This window comes from Poecilia latipinna, unplaced genomic scaffold, assembly GCF_001443285.1.
Source record: "Poecilia latipinna isolate Pla-1442-1.1 unplaced genomic scaffold, P_latipinna-1.0 Scaffold1271, whole genome shotgun sequence".
Taxonomy (NCBI): Eukaryota; Metazoa; Chordata; class Actinopteri; order Cyprinodontiformes; family Poeciliidae; genus Poecilia; species Poecilia latipinna.
In genome coordinates, this window is record NW_015113887.1 from 8497 (window position 1) to 31899 (window position 23403).

Here is a 23403-nt window from a genome sequence, read left to right on the forward strand (position 1 = left end):
GGTCTTGTAGAACCAAACTGAAGTACAAACACGTACAAAATTACACGTCAACACAAGCCATCCAGTGAGGATTAATTTGTGACGGCTGGTGTCTGCAGAAAAGTTTTATTTCTTTGAAGTCATGTAAAAAAATAAAACATTCTTTATTCACTTCTGTTCCTCATGTAATTTCAGCAGCAGAGTAATCTACTACTTCATAAAAAAACATGAAAGTGCTCCCGGTTGCATTTCATAAACTTCACAAAGTGCCTACCTGTCAGGTTTTTTTGTCTTGCTGCTCAGTCAGCATCATCGCCTACAGAGGACTGAACACTTGATCTGCATCTCAATGCAGCTGCGATTCGGGCCGAACAGCCCAGCAAATTAAGCCTTTGTGGAGTCTGATTCTGCGGAGAATTTATATTCGAGTGGCTCACCTGTGAGTTGAACCTCAGCTGGCAGACGCTGCAGGACACATGCTTCCTCTTGGCTGTGGGAGGGATGCCCAGGGTGTGATGGAGGACGGCTTTCTGCACCGGGTCCATCTGGAGGACGGACACAGACAGACAGACGCGCAGGCTAATTAAAACGGTGCTAAAGCTGACTTGTAAATCCACCTGACTACGCAGACGCTCGATGGGCTGTGAAGAGAAAACAGGTTGCCTGGAGCGATCTGGAAAGCTGTGTGTCAATCTTTCACCTCGGTGGGTGAATTCAGGCTTTTTCACAGGACTAAGTGCTTCTTTCAGCCACACGGAGAGTTTTTACTGACCGTAGGGTAATGGCTGCTGGCAAAGTCCTCAAGGGGATCATTCAAATGATTCTCCCTTATTGCCTCTAACTGTGTTTTTCACTACAATAGTCTAGGTAGAAAGGGAAAAATGTTTTGGCTATTAATATCCTGACATTATTAAAATTTTTAACGTATTGTTTCCTCTTAGATAGAGGTTTGCTGCATAGTTAAAGTCTTTCGAGAAGAGTTTCTGCTCTGATTTAATGAGGTTGATGGAAAAAACCTGTCAACACTATGAAAGCAACGCAACAGTGGTATAGATGTATGAAAACCAGAGACAAAGTTCTGGCTTTTCTCCAGAATTCTGATCTTAATCTTCTGAGATTAAAATCAGAATTTTGAGTATTCTGAGATTGAAGTAAGAATTTCAAGAAAGAAAGGCCACAATTCTGAGATTAAAGTCACAATTGTTGGAGGAGGTGGGGGGAGGAGTTAGAATTGTGGGATTAAAATTAGAATTCAGAGATTAAAGTCAGAATTTTGAGAGAAGAAAATGTCAGATTTCTGGGATTAAAAGTCTGAATTCTAAGAAAAATGCCATAATTCTGGGGGGAAAAACTCACAATTCTGGGATGAAACTCAGAATCTTGAAAAAGTCATAACTGTGAAATCATAATTCTGGTTTTAAAGTCAGAATTCTGAAAATAAAAATTAAGCATTTGGAAATTGAAGTCATAATTTGGAGATTAAAGTCAGAATCCTGAGAAAAATGTCAGTTCTGAGAAAAAGTATCATAGTTCAGGGATTAAAATCAGAATTCTGAGAAAAATTCCTAATTCAGAGGGGAAAAAAATCAATTCTACAATAAAATTATGAGAAACACCTGAATTTTTGGGATTAAACTCTGAATTGTTTTTCTTCTTTCAGTGGCCCTAATCCTCTTCCCAACCACTCACAGTCACTCTCTCCACTCCACACAGTAACGTTTTTCTGTAGAAAACAAGAGTCATAATGTTTTGTAAAGGACTCTGACTTGTGACAAAGCCGGATAAACAAAGGTCATCCCACATAATGAAACCGTTTACCCAGCATTATTCAGTGATAAACACGCATTAAGAGTTGTACGTCCAGAATAACTCAGCTTGAGGGAAGAAAGCTCCTTGACAAAAACAAACTTTGCTCATTTATCTTCTCGCCGCTGCTGGCGGCGCGGCAACTAGCAGGCGGCGTGTCGCACCTCGGGTCCAGCCTAACCTCATATCTCACTTTTCCACTCTCTGCTCATTAATCTAGCAAAGCAGAGCACAAACACTCGGCAGATGTTTTATTTTGAAGTGCAGCTCCATGATATGAAGCAGAAGTGATACCAAGCTGTTGCTGCGCAGATAATAAGCTGGATGGACTCATTGTTCACTGACAAAGGAAGAAGAAAAATGTCCGTTGGCAGAACATGCGACACACAAAAGAGCCGCTGCAGCACAGAAATTACATGCATTTTGAGCTTCCTGCGTCTGTGAAACTCTAAATTGTCTGTTTTCTTTTCGCTTTCCGAAAAGAACCAACAGGTCCGTCTGACTGGGGAAACTCTCACAGTGGCCTCATGGCGGGAGAAAGTGGAGACGTGTTGGCACAGCGTGGGAAGATTAATCAATCTTGACAATTGTTCAGCAGAGTGTAATGATGTTAGCTAGTTTGAAGAAACATCTCAGAGGTTAACCTGAACTGCAACCCAAAAAGAACCAGAAGGTTCTTATTTGGAGGGGTCTGTACAGAGCTGGTAGGAACTAGTTACAGTTACTCAATTACATTTACCTACTTGCTGAGACATTAGTCCTTCAACCCTGGAAATGTTCTTCAGGTGATAGAAGGCCGACTTTGTAATTGTCTTTATGTGACTCTGAAAGTACATCTAAAGAATTACTCAAGTAAGAGTAAAAAGGAATTTGCTTAAAAAAAAGTATACTCAGGTATTGAGTAACTGATCAAAACATTTAATATCTAAGCATTACTTCATCAGATGGGCCAAAATATAAAGTTGTTTTATATTTTGGAAATTTTGGATGTTTTAAGGATTAAAATACTAAAGGAAAAGTAAAAACTACAACATAGTAAAAATACTAAAAGAAGTAAACAATAATTCAGTTTTCAACTAAAAGTTAGTAAATGTGACTAGTCTTCATGAATGTTTATGACTGAAGCATCATTCAGTTAATAATATTTTTAGTGCAATGTTAGATTAAAAGCTGCATTAAAAGTGTGAACTTTGCATTATTTGGTAAATAATGACACTTTTAAAGCATCAACATTGCATTAAAAATGTCATTTTTGACCGAATGACACCTCATAACAACCGTCATAAGGATTCACAGAGTCGTTCACGTCTATGACACGTCTATGACAGGTGTTACGTCAGTCAAATAAAGTGTTACCATTATGGTACACCGGTACTTTTTCCTATGTTTATCCTCAAGAAATGTCTTTGAAGTTTTAATTGTGAGCAGCAATGAGCAACTAATAAAAACAGGCAAAGAGACATTTCACCAAACAGAAAGTAATCAGATGCAGCTGGAAGCGTGAACCTGGAACAGAGGCTGAACGCCGGTGTCTGTAAGGAGCAGCTGGGTGGGAGGCTTTGGGGTCAGCTTTGGGGTCAGCTGACGCCTGGCTGAGGTCATCTGACTGAGAGCAACCAGAGGTCAGCCTATATCAGACTCTGGATGGCTCCGGTGAAGGAGCAAAAATAAAACAATCTGTTAAAAACCTCAGTTTTTAAAGGCTGTTCAATATCACAAGTTAATGTCAGGGCTGAAAAACGACACAATAAGTGTTTTATATCAGTCAATATCAATAATTATTGATTCATTTTTAGTTTTAAATATCTAAAATACTGCTTGACCTTTCCTTTTTTATCCAGTTTTAACTCCACGCCATTGTTTTTCTAAACAGTTGATTAAAGGTGATTCATAACTGCTTATGAACTAGTTATGAATCACCTTTAACTGCTGCCGTTACTCAGCAAGTTGTTGCTAGGTAACCACAGAGTGAGTGAGTTGCTAGGTAACCACAGAGTGAGTGAGTTGCTAGGTAACCACAGAGTGAGAGAGTGAGTTGATTCCACCAACTTTTCTTTTGTCTGGTCGTAGTTAATAATGTCTTTTCTCTGCCTAAATCCCCCAGAATGGAAACTATTTTGGTCCAGTTTCCACTGCAAATATCTTATTACACTTGAAATTACAGAAAACTAATTTATAAGTAACTTTGCAGCAAAATATAGAAGTTTGTTTTAATTAAATAATTAATATTGATGAAAAATACTAGTTCCACCGGCAGATTATTTCACTTATAACATGACATCCTATGTTAATGAAATAATCTGCCAGTAGAACTAGTATTTTCCATCAATATTAATTAATTATTTACATAAAACATACTTCTATATTTTGCTGAAAAGTTAGTTTTATCTTATTTGAAGGTATGTACACTAGAAACTAGACATAAATACTTGGTAATATTTTGTGCTTTTGCAGTATATGTAGAAAATTAGCAGAAACTATCGAGCGACATTAAAGGAAACATGACAGATCCAGTTCTTCGTTATTTTACTCTGCAGCTTCGGATTAGAAACTGACTGGAAGATACAGAGTGGCTCCAATTTATTCAAAACATTAGCTGTGGCATTTCTAAAGGAGAGGATGAAAAGAAAAAAACATCTGAATAAAAATTTGCTGGAAGAAGAAGACTGGAGCAGAGAACGTTATAATTTTAAATGATTAGATGAAATGTCACGGAAACAGTGGTTGACTGAGTACAAACGCCCAGAAAAGCAAGTTTTTTTTTCATTTATAATGTTTTCCAACCTAAAAAAGAAATAACTTTGACAAAATAAGCTAATAAAAAGATGATTTCTTTCAAAATACAAGCACTTGCTCTTATTTTAAATAATAATCTGTTGTGAGTACATCTTTTTTATGACTTTATTTATAAATCTCACGCTTTTTTTCTTGTTTAATATTGTGACTAAACCCAAACTCTACCTTTCTGCTATAATAAATATTCCTGGCTTTGTAATTCAAATCTCGCTACAATAAAACAATAATTAAAAAGTTTAATTGAATTCCTGACAATGCCTCTGGAAGCCACACAAAGTTCTCTTAATACACTCATAATCCTCTGTAGCAAACATAAGCAAGAGATTTAATCTAATTACATCTCTACAGTAGATAATGCTGCTCAACTCTCCCAAGTCAGCAGATGCACAAAGACGATTTTGTGGAGCGATTGTAACCATTAACACATACAAATTACACCTTGTCAATGACAATCAGAGAAAAATGGCGATGCAGCAAAATGGATAAGTTTTAAACAGTCTCCTGCGCCTCCATATCTGGGCCCAGCAATTAGCAGAAGCTTCCCGCCCCTCAGAAATGGAACATAATTGATGCCAATAAAGCAGAGAGAAAGCAATAAGAAGATAGCAAAGCATTTTCAGGTACCCATTTCCTCAGTTCATTTTGTAATTAAGGAAAGTGAGTTATCTGGAGGTCAAACTGAGGTCAAACTGAGGGCTTCGACACAGAAAAACTTTCTGACATGTGTGAGGGGAAAATGAAATTCTATTTCTTTCAAATTCAATAATACTTCACTGATCCAATGGGGAATTAAATAAAGACTTCCACACCAAAAGCTGGCAGATTTAGGAAGATTGATCTGCTATTTTAAACAAACATGAAGCTAAAAGCACCACTGGATTTATTAAGAAAATAACTTTTGTAAGTGTCTGTTTCAAGTTTCCGAAATCCTGCAACTTTTAGGCTGTTTCCACACCAGATAGTCCAGTAGATTCGGTTCAATCAGAGTCCAAAATCTGTTACATTTTCAGCTGCTGCAGTTCACTTTCACACTGCACAGTGTTAAATAACACAAACTGATTTAAAAATCTGTTCTCCAGTGCAAATATCTTAATACACTTGAAATAAGACAAAACTTACTTACAAGTAACTTTTCAGCGAGATATAGGGGCTTGTTTCAAGTAAATAATTCGTTAATATTGTCGAAAAAGTTCTAGTTTCACTGGCAGATTATTTAACTTATGTATAAGTTATAACATGGGAAAAATGTCACTTTGTAAGTGAAATAATCTGCCAACAGATACTTTTTGTCAATATTAAATTACATCTTCTATAAAGAATTAGCTAGTGGACAAAAATGAACAGAAAAGCAGAAAGTCCAAAGAGTCTAAAAGCCCAAAGAAAGCCTTTAAGGACTTCAGAAAACCAGTGGAAAAGATTACAGTCAGGACAAATTAGCATAGATTAGCATAATCTACTAACTCCAAATTCAAACTACTAAATATTTTAGTGAGTTTTAGTGAGAAAAAGCAGCTTAAAATCCGAATTTGTCTTTCAAAAGTTAAAGTGAGCCACTCCCAACCTTTCACCTGGGGATGAACTGAGCTGCACATGAAAACACTGAAACCTCTGCATCTTATTAGCACAGCAAGAGGCTCTGATTTGCTCTGACACACTTTGCTGCTGAAGCGCAAAGAAAAAACAAACAAAAAACCTTGTTGTGCAACAGGCCTCCTATGTGGCGTGAATCTCACCAAAGGAAGAAGACGATGACACACGATGTTGGCCGGCATTGCTGGCCGTGAAAACGTTTTTTTTCCCTCTGCAGCTCGTTGGAAACCTGAGCTAACCCGAGCTGAAAACATCTGGGCGACCAGAGATCAGTGACCTCTTACTAGAAACATGCATGCACTGGGATAGAAATATGTTATTCCTCCTTCCTTCCCAGAGCAGAGGCTGTGAAATAACTCCAGATTGATGAGACCGCACGTAAAGGCGAAATCCAGAAAAAACACATAAGATTTTTTTTATTGCCTATCTGTGGAGAATCATCAATAATTTCCAATAAAGCTGTAATTTTTTTTCCAGCTCTGCTGCTTTATTAGTAGCTAAGAAGCTGCATTCACATATGCACATCGTTCCATAGGTTTTGAAACAAGGAGTCTACAGGAAACAGCTGCAATTCTCAGAGGAATCAGCAACATGTTGCATCCAAAACTGCTGCATTGTTTTTCTCTCTGTCTGGGGTCACAAAAGTACTCTGAAGCCAATGATCACACTTCAGCAAAAAGGATAAAGTACGATACAAAGAACACACAAACCCACTTTTCATAAAAATCATGCGCATTGGAGATTTGAAGAAATTCAGATCAGCACAGAAAACATAATCTACGACCCAAAAATATTCAAGAATTGTTTACAGAAAGAGGAGGACGCAAGTTGAGAGGAGAAATTAATTTTTTAAAACACACAAAAAAAGAATAATAAAACGCATGTCGACCTGTGGAGTGACTTGTGGAACAGTAAATCCAATAAAAAAGCAATGTACAAGCATACATACATTTAAAAAGGGCACAATTAATATATCTAAATACAGTTTAATTTTTTTTCTCAATGTTTGAAGTTAAATCAGACCAAACTTTTCTTGTTTTGGTTTAGTTAAAATTACCAAAATTAAATGCCAGAAAACAAGAAAAATAAAAACATTTAAACGTTTTACTTTTGTAGGTTTGCATAACATTTGGTCAGTATCACGGACTCATAACGGGTCAAACGTTTTGGGTTTCCCTCCACAAGCTTCTTACAATAGTTTGCGTGATTTTTGGCCCATTCCGCCTTCAAATAAAAACAATTTATATGGAAATTTCTAAACTGCAAAATTTGAAAATTTGCAACAAAAAAAAATCTGAAATTTTGATTTTAATCTCAGAATTTTTTTTGAGAAAAACTTGGAAATCTTTGAGTTTGAAAAGTTTAACATTTGAGGGAAAAAAAATCTAAATTTGGAGACTAATCTCAGAAAGTTTTGAAACTCAGTTATTTCTAGAAAATTTCTAAAATTAATCTCAAAATTTCAGTTTGTTTCTCACAAATTTTTTACTTTTGGATCTCAGAATTTTTATTTTTTTTTCTAGAAAAATTCTGAAATTAATCTCAAACTTTCTCTTTTTATTTATTTAAGATGACGGATCCAAATGTTTCTTTGAGCATGTGTCTAAATCTATAAGCATTCTTGTTTTTCTTGTTTTGTTTTATTGATTTCTTTGAAATAGAGAAAGATTATTCCCCTAAGTTCCACACTCATCAGCCACCCACTGAGCCTCGCCTGGCAGACGCTGAAGCGCTGAGGGAGCATATCCACTCTGCACACATCAGCCCAAAACACACACACACACACACCAAGCGAATGCCCACACTGGAAGCCTGCAGCGGTGCACAGAGCACGTTCTCATTATATGCCTTAAATTCAGTGTCATCTTTCAAATCACTTCCTAGAGCTCTAATATGCAATTTTTCCCCCAGCAGGTCAAGCTGCAGCGCAAAGGCTTGTCAGTCATCCTGATGAGCTGTCTGCCTTGAAACAGCCTGTGGCCTGAGGCGGCGGCAGCAGGAGAGCCACCGCCGCCGATCAGAGGGGGGAAAGAGGACTCGGTAATCTGCTGTCTGAGGAAAGGCAACATTTGAACGGGTTCTTCACTCACGTAAACATCTTTACATCATCAGAAAGAGGCAGTTCAGAGCCTCCGACACACTGCAGCTCACAAAAAGTCATCCAACCCTGATGTGGATGGAAAAAAGAAGAAAGTAATCGACCTCATCAAAATGCCAACATGAGCCCTGCAGAAAGAGAGAAAAATGCCTCGAATAGTAAGTCCAGTGAGATTTTGTTCTTTCATTTGATCAAAACTTTACATTTGTCCTCATTTATGACCAATGTAAGGCGTTTTTAAACACAATAAATCAATAACAGTGTTGCAATAGGCACCTCAACCTTTCAAGGCTCATCTAAGTTGGTGGAATCAACTAACTCTCACTTTTTGGTTACCTAGCAACTCACTCATTCTTTGGTTACCTAGCAACCATTTGTTGAGAAACTGGCGCAGCCGCAGTGCATTAAGATGTTTCCTGAAGTTTTTACCTTACTTATTAAAACATGTGGTTCAAGATATAAATAAGAACGTATACGGCTTTTGAATGTTTTTAAATGGTTTTAAAGGGGAACTATTAAAAAAATACACATTTTGCGTGTTTCTTTTACTTCCAGTTGAGTCTCCGCTGCTTCTAAAAACAGTCCAACGCTTAAAAAAAAACAAGCCGTTTGCTTTTTCGCAATAAGTTAAAGTTTTTTGGGGTCTGGAAAACGAACTGTTTCAAAAATCTTTGGAATATAAACGTCACAAATCAGCAGGCGGTTGATTTCAGCCCGTTCCTAGCAACCCCAACCAAGCCCAAGCCTGTTATCTAGCAACCCAAGCAGAGCTCCAGCATGTTTGGTCAACATGTTTTGCCACAGTATTCACTGTACATCGGCTGCTGGAATGTGTTTTTTTTTGGTTGACTTGCCATTCAGAAACCACTTGCTGCATTCTTATTGGTTGTGCAGGAGGCTGCACTAATGCTTTTCAAAGATGTACAGTTGTATAATTGCGCATCTGTTTGCAGCTATTTTCACGTGCAAGTGTAAAATCTCATTATCTAAGAATGATTTTGTGTAAAATATGTCATGAAACGTGTTTTGTCCAACATTTAAACTCCTTGCTGATGGAACTGTTTGTCCTGCAGAGGAAAGCTGTGTGTTATCCTGTGTGATTGCAGAGCTGAAAGCTGTCCAGTTTGATTTCTGAGGAAGCCTAACGAAACTCAAGGTATCTGATCAATGTGAATAAATGCATCTCTCCTCTCCCCCAGCTCGCTGCCTGTGAGTGTCTGCTTTCATTCGCCCGCTTCTCTTTGATTTCCTCTGATGTGTTTCTGTCAGCGGCCGAGTGTCGACAGCGCTTGGAGAATAAGCAGGTCATTTGCTGGATGCTATCTGACAGGCCGCAGAAGGCCCGTCCATCTCAAAGTTCAGCACGGCCGCCGCTGCCCGCTCCACGCTGACAGATAATGTGACAGAACAAGACAGGGATGAGCTGAGATGGCGGTTGAGACGCGCTGACTTTTACCGCAGACGCCTGACAGACGGGTCAAAAACAAACCCAGCTCCGTCTATTGCTTCTTGCACAAGGTTTTGTTTGTCATTTCTCTGGATAAAGCTGCACAACTGCGTGATTTATGGAAAACAAAAGGGCTAAAATGAAAATATTAAAGCCTTCACATTTTTATTTTGGAATAAATGTCCTATAAAACAGGAAAAGGTTACAGTTTTACATAGTATTGCAGAAAGTTCCCCAACAATAAGACAATAAACCCATGATGTTGAATCACAATTATGGATTCCTTTAAATAAGATTCACTCATCTAGTCTTTAAAAACTATAATTCTGTTATGTTACCTTTCAGCTCTGCACAGATTTACTCCAGTTCATGCTGCTGCTGTAAATTAATAACACTGAACCACTAAATCAGGAGCATATTTTGCTTTACAATCTACAAAACCAAACACAAAATGCTGTTTAACTGCTGTGCAATTCAAACCTCTTCATTATGCATGTAAGTATGCATGGCACAGCTTAAAGATTTATACTTGTGGAGGTGTAAATCAGCTGCTTATGCATAAAGCACAGTCTGTGATTTCAGCTCTCCAACTTGAAAAGCCCATACCATTTGAAAAATCCTTGTATAATCATATGTAAACCTTCATAGCTGCAGAGACTTCGGTTCTACTTAAACATTCCTGCGTTTGCAAAAATGTGGAGCTGGTTAGTTTTAGGTATGAGGTAGTTGGGGAGTTCATGTTGAACCATTACATTTAGAAAAGCAGAGAGAAATCAGCACATAAGTATGAGCTGAATGCAGTATAGAGATTATGTCACAGGAACAACAACGCTCTTCAGGGTAGAAGTTGTGGCTAAATCAATCAGACTTAAAGTTAGCCACTTCTGATCGCAGTGGTGTGTTTAAGATAAAGTCAGACGTTTGGTCATGCAATCATTTGAATCAGCTGTTCTGGAATGGAGGCACATCTAGGAGGCAGTGGGGCGGTGAGGACCGGTGTTACGGCCCCTGGCCCCTTGAGGCTGTGCAGGCTCCCTTTTTGTTATGCAGGTTCAGCTGTGAGAGCACACCTTCCTGATTGGCTGCCTGAAGGCTGCAGGAAAGCAGCTACACCATTGGACCAGCAGAGGATTGCCAAGCCAATCAGACGTTGATGAGGCCCACCTGCACCCTATAAAAGGCTCCTGAATCCATTCCTCTAGTGCAGGGGTGGCCAAGTCCAGTCCTCGAGAGCCACCATCCTGCAAGTTTTAGAAGTATCCTTACTCCAACAGACCGGGATCAGCTCTACAGAAGCCTGATAACGAGCCAGTCATTTGATTCAGGTGTGTTGAAGCAGGGATGCATCTGAAACTTGCAGGATGGTGGCTCTCGAGGACTGGACTTGGCCACCCCTGCTCTAGTGGGGCAGCTAGTTGGAAGAGGTTTTGTGAAGCTGCCTCCTCTTGTTTGGTAGTTGCAACTGCTTTAGGCAGGTTTTAAGCTGGCTTGGTCTTTGTTTGTTCCTGCTTGTCCAGTTCAGCAATTTTGACTTTGCTCTAGTTGACTACAAGTTAGAAGTTTGTGTTTGGGAGGCTTGGTGCTCCCCTTAACATTCCCTTTGTGTGTTTCCTGTTTTCCCCTTTTGGTTTATTTTGAGCTTACTTTGAACTGACTTGTTTGGACATTTTGCAACTTTAATTTGCACCTGACATTCTTGAGTTTGTTAATCCCTTTTTGTTTTGCATTAATTGGTTTAAATTGTATTGTTTTGTGAAACTTTATTTTGTAATAAATCATTTTTACTTTACACTTTCGCTCTGGACACATTTTATGTTACCGCCCCTGGACCCCTAGACCTTGGGGGTGTAACAACCGGGGTTGAGAAACACTGATTTAAAGCAAGAAAGTGATCCTTAACGCTGCAGTATCCATCCATCCATCCATCCATCCATTGTCTTTATACCCTTGTCCCTTAATGGGATCGGGAGGTGCTGGTGCCTCTCCAGCTAACGTTCCGGGCGAGAGGCGGGTTACACCCTGGACAGGTCGCCAGTCTGTCGCAGGGCAACACAGAGACACACAGGACAAACAACCATGCACACACACACTCTCACCTAGGGGCAATTTGGAGAGGCCAATTAACCTGACAGTCTAAAAAGCTGCAGTATGTAAATTTTATAAAAAGTTTATTACATATTTGTTGAAGCTATTATTATGTTGTCACAGCATGAGAAAAACGTCAAGCTCCTCTGCCTTCTCTCAGCGCCAACTAAAAACAACCAATCAAAGGAGGTGTGTCTTAGCGCTGTCAGTCACAACTTTGTGTGGCGCTGCTTGTCCCTTCTTGCTCTCTGCTAAGCTTCAGCTAGCATAGTCTACCATGAATCCTCAGGCTAGTCAACATAGCCACCAATGACAGTCAAACAGTTTTCCATTAGCCATTAGCACATTTAGTATGAGAACATGAGGTTGATTGACGGCGCTAAGCCCCTCCTCTTGGCTCTGATTGGTTGTTTTAGACCAGGAGCGGTGAATTTCTTCAGAAGGAAATAATAGCTTGAGATGGAGGTGGATTAGTTTGATCTTTTCACAGATCATCTGCCTCATAACCAACTGTCACGACATGGCCACAGTTTATGTAAAGAAAATATGTTTTTAAAATAAAAGTTACATACTGCAGCTTTAAAAGCGTTCCAGCTAACGTAATTGGATACAGTTTCAATATGTCCAAATAACCGCTGATAAAGTCCCTCTTTAATAATTTAAGATGCAATTTCCACAATGTAAAGATCTCTTTTAATTTGTACAGTTTAGAGTTTACAATGTGTCCATTAAAATAAATATTTCCACATTTCAGCTAGCTATTGCTGATGCGAAAGGCGGCCATATTGGATCTCAAATTGTCCAACTTTCCAACAGGGAGGGAATCCAGTTTAATTTTTCCAGCTTAGAAGTCGGACTACAAATTGAGCGCACCATAATGTTATCAGACTAAACATACGAAAACATACATTGCTAAGACTTATTTGCAATTGCACAATAAAAACTTTAACTTTTTGTGTCCAGTACCAATGAAAGCATGTCTTTTTGGAATAATTGAATTCAAAGATCAACATTAATCACAGTAATTCAAAAAAATGTCCTTAGCTATGTAAATAAAGTCCATTCGAACTGCAAACTGTGCACCAGAGAGGTTGTAAAGACATTATGTAGTTGGATGTACTTTTTCTTTCCAAAGCTGCCAAAGTTCTGAAGTTGGAGCAAAAACGTCCCCGTGGCAAAGCGATGCTAATTTTGACTTATCGCAGTCTTTCTGGTTATAAATTGAAACATCTCCCTTTCATTTATCACCATCTGCAGCACATTATATGGATGGAATAAAACAGGTATTCAAAAAATGGGACAGACATTAACATTAGCCCTTTTCCTCAGTAAGGTATGTTTTAAACTTGTCTTTGTCAGGGTTTTTTCCTTAAAAAGCTGCTGCTGCAGTTTGAAATATCTGCAGTTTGTAACAGATGTTTTATTTCTGGATCATTAACCAACAAGAAATCTGGCATTTCAATCACATTTGGGATTAATCAGCCACAAGATTAGCAGCTTTTCTCCACTAACAGCAAACTGGAGGTTTTTTTCTTCAGCAAGTCGTCTTAAGGCCTCTGTAAGGAAGTTTATAAACTCAATCTCATTTCTATCAGATGTAAGACTAAACACAAATGGAGAGGATTTTGAAGCTTTCTGAAATTAAAATGTTGATTTTTTTTTCTCACACTTTCATGAAAATCCTGAGTGTTAAACTCAATCTCCGCCATATTTGAAGTGCATGTATAACAGAAGGTTTCGTGTTTATGTTTGGTTTTCTTTTCGCACATTTGCAGATCATGAGGAATATTGTTTTTTATAACATTATACATTTCAATCTGCCAAGCAGAAAAAGAGACGTAGTGTTTTCTCCCTGTATGAGGTCGACATGCTGTACTCACAGTAACCAGACTCGCTTACTATTAAGCAAATGGGGATGAATGATCTGTCAGCTGCAATCCTCCTCTCTATACGTCTCCCAATTACCTGCCCCGCCTGACCCGGTCCGGTGCATCGACACACAGACTGGCCAGAATGGGCTTTCAGAAATTAGCAAGTGAAATCTGATAGGGGGATTTTCCACCTCACACACGTTTTTCCCCACAGCGAGCGCGAACGGACTCCAACTGTTCATGAAAAGAGGAGCGTTACAGGGGGAGGGCATTGTGTCAACCAAAATATTACAACTGGGGCGTTTTCAGGTGGAAACACCAGACTATAGTCTCCCAACACAACATGTTATAAAACTCCTCACAGATTCCAATGCAATCTTGCCCGATGTGAAAACATTACCCCGACTACATTTAAAGGTGACCCATTATGCTTCCTTGAACATGTTTTACATTTGTACTATATAAAACAAGTTCATTACATTATTTTGCACAAAAAAGAGATCTCTGTCTCTTATTAAGTGCAAATAATGTGCTGCTGGCCACACCCCCAACTCAACATGTACACTTATAGATGAACATGGCTGCAATTGCACAATCATACAATTGTCTTTTCCAGCAGCCATTGTACTGCTGCTGGAAAAGCTACAGAACCAGCTGACCTAATGCAGTGGAGCTCATCTTGGGTTGCTAGGTAACAGGCTGGGATTCATAGAGTTGCTAGGTAATGAGGTAATGCCTGCTTACTCGTAAAGTTACATTCGGAACTTATTGCCAAAAAACATCTGGATGTTTTCTTTTGTTTACACTCTGACATGAAAATGTCATCAATCGGATGCGCAATTATACGACCGTACATCTTTGAAAAGCAGAAGTGGAGCTTCCTGCACAACAAAAAAAAAACCCCGTAGCAAACAGTTTCTGGATGGTAAGTCAACAACAAAACACTTGCCTTTTCCAGCAGCCATTGTACAGCGCATACAAAACCAGCTGACCAAATGTGTTGGAGTTGCCAGGTAATGGGGCAGTGCCTGCTTATTTGTGACATTTTTGAAACTCCTCATTATCCTGACACCAAAACAAAATTAACTTATTGCCAAAGACACAAAGTGGAGCAACAGCTTTCAAAAAGCAAAACATAAATTTCCGATCCCAAGAAATTCCAGAACAGATAAGAAACAAAGTCAGTCTGGAAAAAAGGTAAACAAATCTATTTTGTTGTTTCATTATTCTGTATGATACAGACCAATTAAACACATTAGAATATTATTTAAAATCCCATTTATTTCAGAAACTTTATCACTGCATTATATAGATTAATTACACATGTGACATGTGGGCTAAATTAAAGGTACGTTTAATACCTGCTTAAACCTTGTTGTTTTCAAAAGGGCCTCATATGAATACATATTCTAATTTATTGAATAATGTTGTATCATAAAAGTATTAGGATTTATGCCTTTTTGTCCTTACCTTATGTAAGCACTGGGAATAAAGAATTGTGTTGACAAGAAGGAAACGTTCACTGGGACATAATTAAATCTGGGCTCCGACCAAAAATTTAATCAGCTTGGCCGCCCTCTGAATGTGGCTCTGGTTATGTTTTTATACCAAATTCCTGGCCACAACATATTAACCGTAGGTGTTGACTGCAGCTTTGCGATGTCTGATGAATAAAAACGCAAAATAAAGCCAAGAGGAAATGCCAAGAGAAATATGGGGATGAATTTTTGCCTCAAGCAGACAAGTTAAAATGTCTTTGTGGTTTATTGACAGAGTATGGCAGAATGGAAACAGAAACGCTTCATCAGGTCTTTATCTGCTGTTAATGAGGTCATTGTTTGGTTGGATTAGCTCGTCTATCTTTATTCTATCTTGTCATGACGTTCATCATGACCAGAAGAACAACACTGAGCCAACAAGTGGGTAGATATTATCCTTTTCAAACTGTGAATTTAGAATGACTTTCATGAGTTAAAAATTACAAGAATAATATAGGTTAACATAAAGCAAATAAAAGCATTATGAGCAGAGTGCAAGGTTTGGCAGTTATTTATTTTTTTTCCACTTCCAGAGCCATTCTTTAAATCTGTATTTTGGGAGCAAGCGCTTGTGTAATGCAGTGTTAAAGACGTTGTGGTCATGTCACTTGTTTTTGGATAACACCGGGTCTAACGAGGTCCGCCGCACAGTGAAAGATCTCTCTCCTGAGCCCAATTTGCTTGCCTCACCAACCTCTGATGCCTCTGTGATACAATCTGGCACTGGTGATAGGTAGTCTGTCAGCCCAAACCCGGATGACTGATGAAGATAGGGGACTTACTGCACAGTCGCTCAACTCCCACTGACAGGCTGTCATATGGTTATGACTTGGTGTTGATAGATTTAGACAGTGCCACCTCAGTGTTTTTTTGAAGAAGCACTTCTTCAGCCTTTGGGATACAGGCTTTTTTCAACTGCGATGTCCTCAGTTTAACAGAAACAACAGAACTTAAAATAAAAAAAATTTAAATCACCAAGAAAACTTGTGAAATTTCTGTCAAGGTTGATGGGAAAAACCCAGACAATAAAAATCTGCCAAAATATGCAGCTTGATCAAAAGTGGCTTGATAGCGCAGCAGTCACAAAGTTCAAGAAGAAGTGGAGAAAGTTTCTCCTTCCACTATAATGAGATTGTTGAATGGAGCAGAAAACCCCAGCCCTCTAGTCTAGCTTAATTATTTTCAATGGAAACACTATTATAAGTTTAAACTGGTCCCAGGGTGTTTGACTTTACCTAACTAAACTGGAATTTTGATACAGGCATTATACAGGTGTATGTTTATCCACACGTTTAATGTATTCACAGGTTTTAGGAGTGTAAAATGTGCAGCTTGGTGATGTTACTGTGATATTTTGGGTTCTCTTTGTTTAAGCTGAACCTTCTGCAATATGCCGCACTTTTCTCTGTCATCATCCCAAAGTGCAGCCACCAGATCTCAACTACCATTTCAGACATCAATTTATCCCCATTATAAAATATATAATCTGGTTAAAAAGTGGTTCTTGGCCTCTGCCAGAGACAGTTTCTGAGTCTGTTGGCTGTTTCCATTCTTTCCAAGAATGTTTCATATTGAAATAGGTCTAAATGTCAGAAAATCAGAGGTAGACTTTGTGAAACATCAACTCTTATGTTTTTGAAGAATATGTGTCACTTTGGCATGAATAGTGCATGTATGTTAGAATCAAAGGTGTTGAATTCACTGCATTCAACTCCATCAGATTGTCTGTGGCATTTTTCCTACAACATAACAATCTTACTATTCTTTTTTTTCTGTATTTAAACAACTGAATGCCTGATAAATAAATATACAATTAAATTTCCATGTTTCAGCCTCTTTTCTTATGTTTTTTGTCATTATTTTTGGACTTTAACAATACTCACCATAAAAATATTTTGACATACAGTAAATATGACCGGAATAAATACAAAATACTAATTTCATTAGATTAAATAATTTGGTTTAAAAAAAAAAAAAAAAAATACATCCATTCTTGGCGCTGTAAATCATTTTCGTGTATGTAATGCTCACTCCTTCCACCTTTCTTTGTACTGAGCTACAGCTGGTTCACCTGACATGAATGCTAAGGTTGGCTAGCATGATGAGCTGTTTTTCTGTAAGTTGTTTCTCCGCCATTACCATATGTAGCAGCGAGTACATGGGCATGATTGACAGCGCTAGGACCTGCCTCCTGGATCTGATTGGTTGTTTTTGGACACAGCAGTGGAGAAAATTGATGTTTTCATAAACTATCTGTCATAGAATAGTGATAGTTTTAACAAATATGTAAAAAAAAATCATTTTGTAAAATAAAAGTTGCATACTGCACCTTTAAGGTTATTTAATTTTGTCTGACAACCAGTTCTGCAGCTCATCATAATGCTGCCGCCTGCCAGTGCTACTGCTGCTACATGCTACATTTATCAGGGTATTGCATTCTCAAGAGTGCAATTATGTGTGTATAATGGCTTTAATAACTCAGCAGAAAGCTTTGCACCCAGTGAAGGCCAGACTGGCACGCCATGTAGATAATAGTAAAAAGAGTATATTATTGAAGTCTGCATTCAGCAAAAGAAAAAAAATCAGTTCTTTGAAATTCATGAAATTTGCATTTACTCTCCAAACAGCGCCGATGGTTTAAATAGGCTGCTAACAAGCTATTTTACTGTTTACACTCTGAGTTTCTCACTTAAACCTTCTGAATAAGCTCTGCTTTCTACCTGATGATTATCCTTGTTTACTTGATTTCTACTTTGCATAGCGACCTTTCAGACCAGAAAAGCTCTTATCATCTGACTGCTTTGATACAATTTAAATTCTGCTTATTCCTCCACTCAAATTAGTCATCACAAACAAAAGAAGAAAAACTTTTCTTTTTTTTGGAGGTGAAATTGACGCATATGAATTCAGTAAATTGAATGTGAATGGTGCATGTTACTGAGAGGCCGATCAAATGCAGCTCTGTTGTTTTCTTCCTTTGAATTACTTTTCTCATTTAACCCTGAGCTCTTTCTCTCTGCACTACTTTTCATCCTCTTCCCTCTTTGCACCTTTTTTCCCCACAGACGTTATGTTCACCTGGTGTTACTCTATTCTTTCTCCGCTGTCCCATCGGTCTTTAGCGCTGACCCCTCCAACATCGCTGGGCCCCATCAGGATGAAATATTGAACTGGGAGAGTTCCCTGAAGGCATCTGGCTGCCCCTGTGCTCGGTCCCCAGTTCAGCCGAGATAAAAGATAAAAATGTTACACCGTATCCAACTCTCACACTCTATTCAGCGCCATCAGAGTATCTGTCAGCTCAAATGGCTGTTCGAAGTAATTACCTTTGGATCAGATCTAATTAAAGCCCTATTGGTCTTTCCTCTGTGGCTATTTGATGTGAACCAAAGTACCAGACCTGCATGTAAATTTCGCCAAAGCTTCAAGAAGTCTTCATAAAAAATATTAAAGTTTGAATCTTTTTAAATTAAACTGTTGGAAATCATAAAACGTCAAAAACATAATAATTATCTCTCTGTGTGTAAAAGCAGAACTTTTCATGTAAAAACTACTATTTTATTAACATTTGGTAATTAAAGTTTATTTGAGTTAAGCTAAATTTAAACGAACTGAATTGGATAGTTCTCATGTGACGTCACACTTCCTGTAACTCCGTAGCCGACAGCCATCTTGGCATCCTGGAATCCGGAACTAACTGCCGTGTCAGTTGCTATGGAGTTGCTATGACAACAGCGAAGAAGCCAAAAGCTTAGAACTCACTCTCACTTTGTTCCCGTCTAACTTATAAACAATATAAGTACATTACAACTACTAATTGATTTCAGTTTTTGAGTAAGATAAATACCAGTGATATCTACCGCAGTACTTACTGCCGAATTAGCAAAGTTAGCTTAGCTAATGTAGCTTTTATCTGCTAGCTAAGATGGACGTAGCCTCCGTGTACACGGAATAAAAAGGAACAAATTGAATCGAACTGAACTGAATCAGACTGAATAGAATAAACTTAACCAAACTGAACAAAAACATTGAAAAAAATAAAAAATAAATCAAACTTAAGAATCTGTCTAAATTGGAAAAAAGTAGGATTAAATTGGCCTGAGCTCAATTGAAATGAAAAGATTAAAGAGGAAAACAATACAAGAGTTGAATGAAAACTAACAAAATTGAATCCATTTCATCAGTTAATATGAATAGGAAGGAATCAAATATATTGAATCGAACTGAACCCAATCAAATTAATAAGTGAAATCTAATGGAATCAAAAAGAACTGAATTTAATATAATTGTAATTATTTCAAGAGATTTATTAAACTTTCTTTGCTGATTAATCTGAGCTAAGCTGTTTTCTTATTTTATATATTAATATATTGATCACTGTTGATCAGACTCAGCTAGCTGTACTGGTTTGAGGGTTTCTGAGTGGTGAGTCTGATCAACTAATCAGATTCCAAGATGCTAAAATTTGGGGAATTTTCAGTTTGCAGCTTCAAACTTAAATCAAAGTTTGTTTTTATTGTTCCTTAATACCTAAGGAATAAACTGTCGAGTCATTTATGTGCTCTGGATGCCATTTCTGTTGGTTATGTCTTTGAACTCCCACTTAAAGCAAATTTCTGTGACATGTGGCAGCGATTAAGTTGGACCTGTTTACTTTTTGAAGCAGCACCATTAGGGCATTAGTCTTCTAAATTGGTTCTGCACAAAGAATCCAAACCGATTTTAGTTTGCTGCAGGGAAAATATAGTCTTCCCACCAAACTGCACACATGAACGCTCAGTCTTGTTTTAGATTTAGTAAAGATTCAAAGACGCTTAGCTTTTACCTGCAACCCATCCTTCACATCTGGTAAAAGGAAAAACACAAGAAAGACAAGATTTTCATGTCGTTATGGAGACAAAGTACCAACCTACGCTGAGAATTGTGTGTGTTTCGGTTGAAGTCGGGACCTTAAGCTTTGAAAAATTGCCGCGTCAGTAAATTGACAGTCTTTTTACATGCAAATGACCCATCTGAAACTGCTGATTCACAACAAAGAGTAATTTCTAATCTGTCATTTCGTCCAGTTGCCCACAGACTGGAGGAAAGGGTCTGACTCTTGACAGGGTTCAATGAAAAGTTTTAGATTAAACGATTTATATTCTCATAATACTTCACCATGAATATCAATGAAGCCTGATTCTGTGGTAATGAGAGAGAAGTGTGGCCGTCTATTGGATTTCCAAAATCGATGCATGAGCCACGTGGAAACTGTGAATTCACTGGGATGTTCCTAAGAGTTGAAGCTTTTTAATTTATTTAAAGGAGGTTTGCTGATTGAACATCAATGATCTTTACTCCTCATTCACGCAATGGTAAATATTTACACATTTTATCTATTTATAAACAGAAACGGATACAATAAATTTTAAAAGCCGACACATGCCTGTTAAAATTCAGGGCTTTAGTGATGGGAAAAATTTGGTGCATCAAGTTTTTTTTACCTTCATTATTGCTTTTGTATTAAAACAAAAAACTAAATTAACTTGTTTAAAAGCAATTTAGAACAGCCTTAAGTAATCAGATTAATCATGTTGAATTAGTTTAGTCATCAATTAATCATTAACTGGGGTACACAGAGTAAAAAAAAAGGTTTCTGAAAGAGCGATGCCCTCAGAGGAGTAATTAAGCCATTATATAGATAGATAGATAGATAGATAGATAGATAGATAGATAGATAGATAGATAGATAGATAGATAGATAGATAGATAGATAGATAGATAGATAGATAGATGTCATTTAAAATAAATAAATAAAAACATTATGTGTAAATATGTTCAACAGTTTTAGCTTCACCTGTTCAAATTCAGTAGAAAATCTCCTCCTGCTATCCAGTTATTAATCAGTTTGTACAAAAAATACTGAACAGATCCTTAAGATCCTTTTCAACTGAATGCTAAATCACTAGGAATTTAAAGGTGCTATGCACACTTATACAACCGAGCGAAATGAGCCATTAGACACATTAAAGGGAAACTATTATGAAAATTTCACATTTTGTACATTTTTGTACTTCCATTTTGATCTCTATTGTTTCTAAAAACGGTCCAAGTGCTTTAAAAATTTACTAAGCAGTTTTTTTTAGCAATAAGTTATGTTTTTTGGTGTCTGGAAACCGAGTCGTTTCAAAACCCTCACAATTATTGAGTCACAATGCACCGTTACCTTGCAACCCAAGCTAAGCCCTGCACCGTTACCTAGCAACCCAAGCTGAGCTCTGCCCCGTTACCTAGCAACCCAAGCTAAGCTCTGCCCCGTTACCTAGAAACCAAGCTAAGCTCTGCCCCACTACCTAGTAGCCCAAGCAGAGCTCTGCCCCGCTACCTAGTAGCCCAAGCTAAGCCCTGCCCCGTTACCTAGAAACCAAGCTAAGCTCTGCCCCGCTACCTAGCAACCCAAGCTAAGCTCTGCCCGTTACCTAGCAGCCCAAGCTAAGCCCTGCCCCGTTACCTGGCACCCCAAGCAGAGCTCTGCCCTGTTACCTAGCAAGCACAGCTCCACCACGTTTGGCCAGCTAACTTTACCGCTGTATGCGCTGTACAATGACTGCTGGAAAAGACAAATGTTTTGTTGCAGACTTAGAATTCAGAAACCACTTGCTGCATGTTTATTGGTGGTGCAGGACGCTCCACTTCTGCTTTTCAAAGTAGTACGATTATGTAATTGCGCATCTGTTTTCGAACATATAGTTTCTATATCCCATGTAAAAACAGGCCCACACTTGTCTGTTTTGGAGTTCATGGTGTCCCCAAAATACCAAACCAATGACCGGTTCTTGCATCATCTCCATGCATAATTTCCCAGGCAGTTTAAGAATTCAAACCACCGACTTTCAGCCTTGTTTCCTTCACTCCAATTCTACTTCCACCCTCACATGGGGCCTCTGTAGCGTAAATGATTTATGGGTGACCCTTGTTCGAGTTCTCTCTGCACACAGGGGACACATTTATGTAAGCTCTGAAAGTATCACTGCAGAGAAACGGGGCGGACGTGAAGACCTCGCACCACTGGCGTTAGGGATTGCAAGTCCCAGACGGCCTCATCCAGATAATGATTTAGTCCTGGGAGTCCGTCCCTCGTAAATCCAGGCGTCGACCTCGACTCCGTGCAGGAAGACGGTGTTAATATTCCACCCTGGGGTGCAGTGTGCGTTTCGTTGGGGAAACATTAGGGAAACAATGGAACTGCAGGTGTAAGAAGATTCATGAAGTTGAACCCCAGATGGTTCTGCTTGGTACGCAGTAAACTCCGACACAAACCAAGAAAATTCCTGCGGGATCGAAGTCAGGCGCTGGGAATTTATGGGGAAACACCAAAACATCTGCGTTGGGTGAGAGTTCTCTCTATTACACAACAGACATGTTGGCTGCAAAAACTCACCAAATACGTCTGCTCTAGTTTCAAGCGCAAATAACTAAGAAATAAGACAAAACTAACTGAAAAGTACCTTTTCAGGAAGATATAGGAGATTGTTTTGAGTCAATAATTCCTTAACATTCATGAAAACGTTGTAGTTCAACTGGCAGATTATTTCACTTATGAGAAAAATATCTTGTTATAAATGAAATAATCTACCAACATCAATAAAAAGGAATTATTGGCTCAAAACAATCTCCTATGTGTTGCTTAGGTTACTTTAAAGTTAGTTTTGTCTTATTTCAAGTGTTCTAAGATATTTAATCTTAATTCAGCTTCATCTCATAAATTATTTACACACACAAACACTTTTTTAATATACATATCTACAGGTCACATACAAACAAAAAATCCTTGAATTCTTGAATATTTGCACTAAAAACTAGACCAAAATTACTTGGTAATATTTCCTGTTTTTGCAGTGTTTAGACTGTTACACACAAACCGTTGGTTGAAATTTTTACCAAAAACACAACAAATAAATTAACCTCAGAATCCCCCAGTTATACAGAATAATGACAGGAAGAAAACATGCCATTCACATACCAGTGCTTTAAAACATATTACTGAGATTACTTGGAAATGACAAACAATACCTTTTGGGTCTGAAACCACCCAACCACGAAAAGCTGGGTGGTTTCAGCCTTTTCACGGTTCTGAAAAGTAAATAATTTTCAGGTTTTGGGTTTAAAACTCCTGAAGCGGTGATAAGTCACCCAGATTACTTGTTTCTTTTA

The 23403-nt window shown here is 38.2% G+C and overlaps 1 protein-coding gene across 2 annotated transcripts in view; it reads right to left on the bottom strand.

The window, feature by feature from the left end:
- Positions 1–263: 263 nt before the first annotated feature.
- Positions 264–23403, bottom strand: part of LOC106961155 (zinc finger protein 385D-like) — a 66889-nt gene continuing 43749 nt past the window's right edge. For both annotated transcript variants that reach the window (XM_015054693.1, XM_015054692.1), the window contains exon 3: positions 264–524. In XM_015054693.1, the coding sequence (XP_014910179.1) occupies positions 279–524 (246 nt within the window). In that variant the 3' untranslated portion in view covers positions 264–278. The remainder of the gene's footprint in view (positions 525–23403) is intronic.